At 39.6% G+C, this 8,978-nt stretch overlaps 1 protein-coding gene across 2 annotated transcripts in view; it reads left to right on the top strand.

The window, feature by feature from the left end:
* Positions 1 to 581: 581 nt before the first annotated feature.
* The window catches only part of LOC110538568 (forkhead box protein K2), a 29,680-nt gene continuing 21,283 nt past the window's right edge, over positions 582 to 8,978 (top strand). Inside the window, exon 1 of one of the 2 annotated variants that reach the window (XM_021625460.2) lies at positions 582 to 1,085. In XM_021625460.2, the coding sequence (XP_021481135.2) occupies positions 793 to 1,085 (293 nt within the window). In that variant the 5' untranslated portion in view covers positions 582 to 792. Of the gene's footprint in view, positions 1,086 to 8,503; positions 8,560 to 8,978 lie in introns of those variants that run through there. The other variant, XM_036938648.1, reaches the window with a different exon arrangement.

Below are 8,978 nucleotides of genomic sequence, written 5' to 3'. Positions count from 1 at the left end.
AGCTTGTTCATCATGTCGGTTATATGGGACATGTTGCTTTGAATATGTAAACATGCAGTGCAAAATCACAACGTCATCAACATAAATGTTTTACGAATAATCTAATTATATGGTAACAAAAACAAATCGTTGTCATCTTGGCAATGGCATCGTTTTATTTATTTTATTTTTTAAACGATAGTGCGGGGATTTACATCTCGCCATAATACGGGTCGTCACTACATACCACAGCCACAAAGTCATAAGCCCCGCCTATTTGTACAATTATCTTTTTTTAATATGATTTTAAACCTAACCACACGGTTAACCGTATGCCTAACCGTAACCTTAAATTAAGACCAAAAATCTAATTTTCGTTTTCATGAATTTTTAAGATATAGCCAATTTTGACTTTCTGTATGTGGTAATTATTGACAACACGATGCGCTTACACTACAGTTCAACCAACCTTGAGTCAATGATCAGCAGTTTCTTGTGCCTGATTGGTCTTCTCTTTGTAGCGTCAACTGCCTGTTCATTTTTTATTGGGTTATTGGATTGTCAATCGGGGTATATCCATATGTTGTGTTGTTTGGTTGGAGCCTTCTCCTATCCTTTCTCTCTGTGTCGCGGTGTTGGGTTGGAGCCGCTATCCCTGGTCTGGCACGTTCCCTTAATTTTTTTGTGTTAAATTTGATGCCCCCTTTTTTTTTAGATTCAATTTGCGACGGCATTTAAAATACATACACGGGCATCTCCATACCGGTGTTTCTTTTTATAAGCATTTGTCAAATATACCATTTATTCTGTAAAATGGCGGTGTTAAGCGGGTCGTCTGGGCCGGTTGCCCGGCTTGAGGGCCGTGAATTCGAATACTTGATGAAAAAGCGCTCGGTGACTATCGGTAGGAACTCGTCTCAGGGCTCCGTGGATGTGAGCATGGGTCATTCCAGTTTTATTTCTCGAAGACATCTCGAAATATTCACTGTTAGTGACGATAGCACTGGTGGTGGAGACTTCTACTTGCGATGCCTCGGCAAAAATGGGGTGTTCGTGGATGGAGTGTTCCTCAGACGGGGTGCCCCTCCTCTACAACTACCACGAATGTAAGTTCAACATGTATCTGTGTTTAGAATAACTAGCTAGCTATCTTATCTTTGTTTTGAATTACCACAAAGCACTTGCTGTTGCAGCAAGACTAAGGGGTGGTGTTTGCCATGTAGGTTCATCTTTGCTAGCTAATTAACGTCAACTAGATAGTGTTTGTCAGATACTAGTAGCTACATGTTATGAACTGCCCTCCCATTGTTATAAAATATATTTTGAATTAAGACAGACAAATGTAGTTAGCGATATTCGAACTTGATTCTACAGCACACTGTCTGTCGGCCAGCTTTCCGTTGAATTGCTATCACATAGTGGGTTATTATTGTAACTAGCTAGTTGTGTACTTGGTCATACAGCTAAACAATGTCATATAGTTCTGTGCAAGTATTTTGTTAGTCAGGTGGATATGATCGATGTTTTGTTTATATTTAAGTTTGTGGATGGCTACGTTGCTTGTAGGCCTGTATCTTTAACGTGTGATGTGCATCACTAGGCCATCATCACTCAATTGAACATTTCTGATACGGGTCAGCTTTGCACCACTCGGAAGATAATGTTTTGGTTCAGTTTGCTCCATTCACAAAATTATAATGGCAGGTCACAAAGGCCAATGCTAACGTTACAATACATAAGAAATAGTCTCCTCAAAATATTCACTGACCATTATTGTCCTCTTGCCATCACGGTAATATTACTCTATTCTCATAGACCGATTTGAATTCCATAATACTAAAATTATATTCTATTTCTATGCCAAATTCCCGGTATGCATAGGTTGTTTTGTCAGATTTGCCTAATTTTATTCTAAAGAAACTTGCAACATACACTCCAATCCAACTCAACCATTAAATCTGAAGACAACCCTGTATTTAATTAGGAAAAGTCACTATTGTGCCATAATCCACTTTTGAATGTTAATAATTGATGCATAATTCACAACAAAATTTAGTGGGCTGCTGGGGCTCATTCATTGATTGGTCAGTTGCCTCAGTGACAAACAAACACAAAGCTGCATTATTAAAGCAGCAGTCAGCAGTAGAAACAATAATAAAGCGGCCTCCCCAACCCTGTTTCGGTAAAAAGCTAAAGGATGGCGCTGGAGAAATGTAACCACTCTCAAATTCATATATAGAGCTATGGATGTAAGGACCATCCAAAATGATAGTTTTAAACATGTTTTGAGGCTATGGGTGTGTTCGTATATATTCACTCTGGAGTGCCAGAGTGCGCGCAAGTTCAGAGCGTTGTCAGCGCACACTGGACGCTCTGCCCGCGGAGTAGGATCGGTGACTGTAACTGTGCTGCTGGCAACAATTGAAATATTTTTTTTGCCAATGTTTACTGACAGGTCATTTTCAACTGGTGTTGCACTGTTTGTAAATTCATTAGTTATTCTGCACTCTGTTACACTCAGACGAGCGTGCTCTGAAATCGGCATAGAAAGCCAGAGTGAATTTACAAATGCACCCTATATAGTGTTTGTTTGCATTTACTTTGACAAACATTGGAGTAAAACATGTTTATATTTTTGGTTGTGATGGGGGTACGACATGAGACAAGTTATATTATTCAAGAATCAGTGAGGTACATATAATTAATTTATACGTCCAGAAATTGATGTAGCAACTGCTCATTGCCCCTATAACTGACCACCTAGTCTTCTTACCCATTCATTCACTGTATCACAGCACTTCAAATCAAATTTATTTGTCACATACACATGATTAGCAGATGTTAATGCGAGTGTAGCGAAATGCTTGTACTTCTAGTTCCGACAATGCAGTAATAAAAACAAAATACTGCATAGTTTCCTAGGAACGCGAAGCGAGGCGGCCATCTCTGTCGGCGCCAGGAGTATGTTTAGACTGAAGAAATGTTGATTCCTAACTAAGAAACAGTGGGCTCAAATTCCCTTATCGATCAGGTTGACGTGACTAAAGAGATTTAAATCAGGGGTTTGTTTTTATATGCTCACATCTGCAGCTTCAAGAAAACCTTGTGATATCCTTATTTTCGAATTTAGCTTTATTTTCGAATTGAGCTTTAGCTTTACCCTACCTAAGGCAAAGAATGATCAGGGAACAGTCTTGGCTTGGAGAGACAGACAGTCTTGGCTTGGAGAGCTCTGGACTGGGGTTCTTTATGTCCGCTAGATTCCAACAGAATGACACAAGTTGCCAGAATGAAGCAGTCACTGCTGCCCAGCCCTCCATGTTGCTCTCCCACGCCCACATAATTACTCCATGGCATAGTCTTGTCATGACTGCTTACATCCTAACTGAATCAGTGTAAAGCAGTTATATTAGTTTGATGCTAATTGTTTTGTCTCATTGGGATGTTGTGTTTTTAGGATAATCTGCAGGGATGATGATTATCTTGGGCAAAAAAAGTGAAATTAATGGAGAAGACTTCTTGTCTCTGCTGCCCTGAGCTTGGATACTTTTTGATCTTTTGAGGGTCCATTGTGTTCTACCTCCTGGCATAACATAGCAACTGTGCATTTGCTTTAAAAAAATGTTTGGTCTCATTGAGCAAGGAGGGAAATTGGCAAAGGAGCCTGAATGTTAAAATGCATTGAGGCTGTGGGAAAACCCAGCTCTTTGCAAAATGATTTGGGATTTCCATACAAGCTTATCCTCTTAACCAAGCTTCTTTTGTTGTTGAAAACATTTAAGTATGAATTGATTGAAGCAGATGGTAGACTATATAATAACATTAATTGTCTGGTAGGGGGGTGGGTTTTGTGGTCTAGTGGAATTCTTTACCTCAGGTAGTAGAGATTGGGGGTTTGGTGGCAAAATACATTGTTTGTTTGTGCCTGACTGACTGGATCAGTGAGCCCCCAACACACACACACACACACACACACACAAACAAACCCAACGTTGTAAAAGTAATGTGTGTTGCCTTTGGTCACACACAGCTCTCTGTGAGGAATGTGATGTCTCAGAGCTCAGCATTCCTGTATCAAATACACCCTGATGGTTGCCATGTGAGTGTGCTGCTGAGTACAATGTTGATGGTGCTGTTCTTGCTATTAGGTGATTTTTTTTTCCCCTCAATCGCAGGAACAACACCATCAGTGGTCAGAACCAAGTAATATCAGGATGTACGATGGCACATAAACCAAACAACTTCAATGACTAATTTCTCTGAACTAGAGGTCTGTATTTTATTGAACGTGTGGCAACCCTAAGTCTAAATATTACTGTTACAATGCACAACCTTCAATGTATGTCATAATTATGTACAATTTAGGCAAAGTAATTACTGTCTTTTGTTAGGAATAAATGGACTTTCAACAGTTCGCAAAGAACCAGCCGGCCCAAACTGCTGCATATACCCTGACTCGCTTGCAGTGAACGCAAGAGAAGTGAGACAGTTTCCCTAGTTAATATTGCCTGCTAAACATGAATTTATTTTGACTATATATATATATATATATATATATATATATATATATATATATATATATATATATATATATATATATATATATATATATATATATATATATATATATATATATATATATATATATACACAAGTTTAAAAAATATATAAATACTTGTGTATTGATTTTAAGAAAGGCATTGATGGTTAGGTACGTTATTGCAACGATTGTGTCTTTTCCTTGGTGGCTTTACACCATTTCTTTGGATTCCTCATGTCTAACTCATTGTTAGAAAAAAGTTTGATCCAAGTCAAATCTCAGGTGCTATATTTATTGAATATTATATGAATCCTCTAAATTTAAAATGGCCAGTTGGGTTCAATTGATTAGCTCAATGTTGCAGGAATGCTAATCTTATCTTTTTCTAACAGAAATGATTTCAGAACAATCTGAGATGGTGGGTGTCAAACCTCTCTTGTGCTTTTTAAGTTTGAACGATCCAAAGGTATCATTAGACCTATTGAATATTGATACCTGCCTCTACCACCAGGGATGCAAACTAGTCACCTTTTGGCGAAATTTGCCGTTTTGAATCCATATTAGGTGACCTACGTGATTCATATAGATCCAATGATAAATGTTTGGGGGGGGGGGGGGTTGGATCACTACTGGCTGTAAGAGAACGAGTGATGCAAGTTTGGAGCAATACTGGCTGTATCCAAGCCTCAGCCAATCGTTTACATAACAGAATGCAGCGCAGCACGCGACTGAAGAAAGGGAACCAACTTACTAGTTACAGCATCAGCGAGCGCTCTGGAAAGGGAGCTTGCCTGTTACAGCAGCGCATCCCCTGAACGATAACGAAGAGATAACGTTAGATGAGAAGCCTGACCATGGAGACAGGGGTGAGAAGGTAATGAAGCGTACTTCATGAGCTGTAACTAAAAAACTAATGGCATTTGGAAAGTTTGTGGTGAGGGAGAACGTGTGGAACTGGTATTAGCATTGTTAAGTATCTTGGTAGCTGGATTGAATTCTCAGTTAGCTAGCCAGAGAAATGTTGAGCAACATTAGCCAACTTATCTGATCAAATAATTGAGTTTACGGTGTGAAAATTAGCTTGCTGGCACATTGTAGAACAGATGTCCACAGGCAGTGTACAATGTAATAATGTGCAGTGCAGCCCAAAGATATTGTTTTTGTTGTGTTGAACTTGACAGCAACACGTGTGAGGGGGATAATAACTTAACTCAGTGAATGTTATTTTTGCACACATGTAGCCTTGTGCACTTGATCGACGTCTATAGTGACCACTATAATAGAGCAAAAATAGAATGCCTGTTTGTTTCATTCTATTTCTACTTTAAAATGTGTTCTATTATAAAGGCTGTCATGGCTAACTGCAATATTAGTGTATTGTTTTTTTTTTTCTCAACTTGAGTTTCATTTGTAGTAAAGTCTAGGCAACAAATAACATTGGATTGCTTTCTTTACATTTTTTTAGCTGTGACTTAGGGTCACACTAACCACTTTATTTTATACTGAGACTGATCATGTAGATATATTATTTGTTTAATTAGTTAAAACCTGCATTTCCCCCTAGCAGGGATCTTTTGCATATTTCAGTGCAAAAAAAAGTGTCACCTTTTTGGGCCCTCACCAGTTTGCATCCCTGTACCATGCTGGTAACTAGTTTTGAAAAAACATGTTTTCCCACTAGACACTAGCTACGTGTGGTCTGCATAATGAGGTCATCAACATCCCCCTATTTCATCAAATAATTTAGTTTCCCATGCTCTTTGTTGACAGGGGTATTACATTGGTCCTGAAAGGGTGTTGGAGTGCATATGCATAATTGAAGTGTCTGGCTTCACCAGGCTGGTTCCCAGCAGTTTTTCACCCTCTGAGTAGCAATGCTAATTTGAGACTTGGGTGTCAGGGACACTGTTCTCTCTGAATGTGCTCTATGCCAGCTCTGTTGGGGCTTGGCAGCAAGTGCTGCAGCACCTGGTATCCGGACCAAAAGGAAGCAGTGCTGGCATAACAATCTGGGCCTCCATCTCTCTTTGGGGTGTGGTAATGGATCCTGATCCTGCACTGATTGAACCTTGGTGTATATGAACATCTCCTCCATTCTAGGAATTCACACTGAATTTAGCCTGAGCCTCTGGAAGCAACGTCAGCACAAGAACTGTTTGTCAGGAGCTTCATAAAATGTGTTTCCATGACCGAGCAGCCTTACACAAGCCTAAGATCACCATTCCCAATGCCAAGTGTCGGCTGGAGTGAAGCTCGCCGCCATTGTACTCTGGAGCAGTGGAAACTTGTTCTCTGGAGTGATGAATCACACTTCACCATCTGGTAGTCCGATGGACAAATCTGGGTTTGGTTGATGCCAGGAGAACACTACCTGCCCTAATGCATAGTGCCAACTTTAAACTTTGGTGGAGAAATAATGGTCTTGGGCTGTTATTCATGGTTCGGGCTAGGCCCCTTAGTTCCAGTGAAGGGAGATCTTAATGTTACAGCATACAATGACATTCTAGACTTCTGTGCTTCCATCTTTGTGGCAAGAGTTTGAGGAAGGCCCTTTCCTGTCTCAGCATGACAATGCTCCCATGCACAATGCGAGGTCCATATAGAAATGATTTGTCGATCGATGTGGAAGAACTTGACTGGCCTTTACAGAACCCTGACCTCAACCCCATCAAACACCTTTGGGATGAATTGAAACGCCGACTGCGAGCCAGGCCTAATCGCCCAACATCAGTGCCCGACCTCAGTAATGCTTTTGTGGCTCAATAGAAGCAAGTCCCCGCAGCAATGTTCCAACATCTATGGGAAGGCTTTCCACGAAGAGTGGAGGCTGTTATCTTAAGGCTAGCTAGCAGAACCCCCTCGACATCATCCGCTAAAATTTTACTTTCATACATTCACAAGTGCAATATACCAAATTAAAGCTTAACTTGTTAATCTAGCCACCGTGTCCGATTTCAAAAATGCTTTACAGGGAAAGCACACCATATGATTGTTAGGTCAGCGCCTAGTCACAAAAAAACAGCCATTTTCCAGCCAAAGAGAGGAGTCATAAAAAGCACAAATAGAGAGAGAATTAATCACTAACCTTTGATCTTCATCAGATGGCACTCATAGGACTTAATGTTACACAACACATGTTTGTTTTGTTTGATAAAGTTCATATTTATATCCAAAAATCTGTTTACATTGGTGCATTATGTTCAGTAATGTTGTGCCTCAAACATCTGTCGAATTTGCAGAGAGCCACAGCAATTTACAGAAATACTCATCATAAACTTTAATAAAATATACAAGTGTTATGCATAGAATTAAAGATATACGTCTTGATGACAGGGGGCAGGCAGTATTTTCACGTCCGGATGAAATGCATGCCCAAATTCAACTGCCTGCTACTCATCCCCAGAAGTTAAGATATGCATATTATTAGTAGATTTGGATAGAAAACACCCTGACGTTTCTAAAACTATTCATGTCTGTGTATAACAGAACTTAATTAGCAGGCGGAACCCCGAGGACAAACCATTCAGATGTCTTTTTTTGAGGTCACTCTCTTCAGTTGGTTTTCATTGGGAATCCAGATTTATAAGGGACCTTCTTGCAGTTCCTATTGCTTCCACTGGATGTAAACAGTCTTTCGAAATTGGTTGAGGTTATTCCTTTGTGTAATGAAGAAGTACGGCCATCTTGAACGAGGGTCACTTGAAGCGTACTGTTAGTCACATGACCAGAAAGCATGCTTCAGTTTTTTCTTCCTGTATTGAACACAGATCATCCCGTCTTCAGTCTTATCCATTATTTATGTTAAAAAATACCTAAAGTTGTGTTACAAAAGTAGTTTGAAATGTTTTGGCAAAGTTTACAGGTAACTTTTGAGATATTTTGTAGTCACATTGAGCAAGTTGGAACCGGGGATTTTCTGGATCAAACGTGCCAAATAAATTGACATTTTGGATATATATCAACGGAATGAATCGAACAAAAGGACAATTTGTGATGTTTATGGGACATATTGGAGTGCCAACAAAAGAAGTGCGTCAAAGGTAAGGCATGAATTATATTTTTTATTTCTGTGTTTTGTGTCGCGCCTGCAGGGTTGAAATATGGTTTCTCTCTTTGTTTACGGAGGTGCTATCCTCACATAATAGAATTGTTTGCTTTCGCCAAAATGCCTTTTTGAAATCTAACATGTTGGCTGGATTCACAACAAGTGTAGCTTTAATTTGCTGTCTTGCATGTGTGATTTAATGTAAGTTTGATTTTTATAGTAATTTATTTGAATTTGGCGCTCTGCATTTTCCCTGGCTTTTGACCAGGTGGGACGCTAGCGTCCCACATATCCTAGGGAGGTTGATGCAACCGCTGTGTCAGATTTTAAAAAAGCTTTACGGAAAAAGCACACCATGCAATAATCTGAGTACAGCGCTCAGCCACAAAAACAAGCCATACAGATGATACCTGC

The sequence above is a fragment of the Oncorhynchus mykiss genome, chromosome 12 (genome assembly GCF_013265735.2).
Source record: "Oncorhynchus mykiss isolate Arlee chromosome 12, USDA_OmykA_1.1, whole genome shotgun sequence".
In the NCBI taxonomy this organism is placed as follows: Eukaryota; Metazoa; Chordata; class Actinopteri; order Salmoniformes; family Salmonidae; genus Oncorhynchus; species Oncorhynchus mykiss.
Note: the sequence above shows the minus strand (reverse complement) of the source record. Positions and strands in the feature narration are given on the sequence as shown.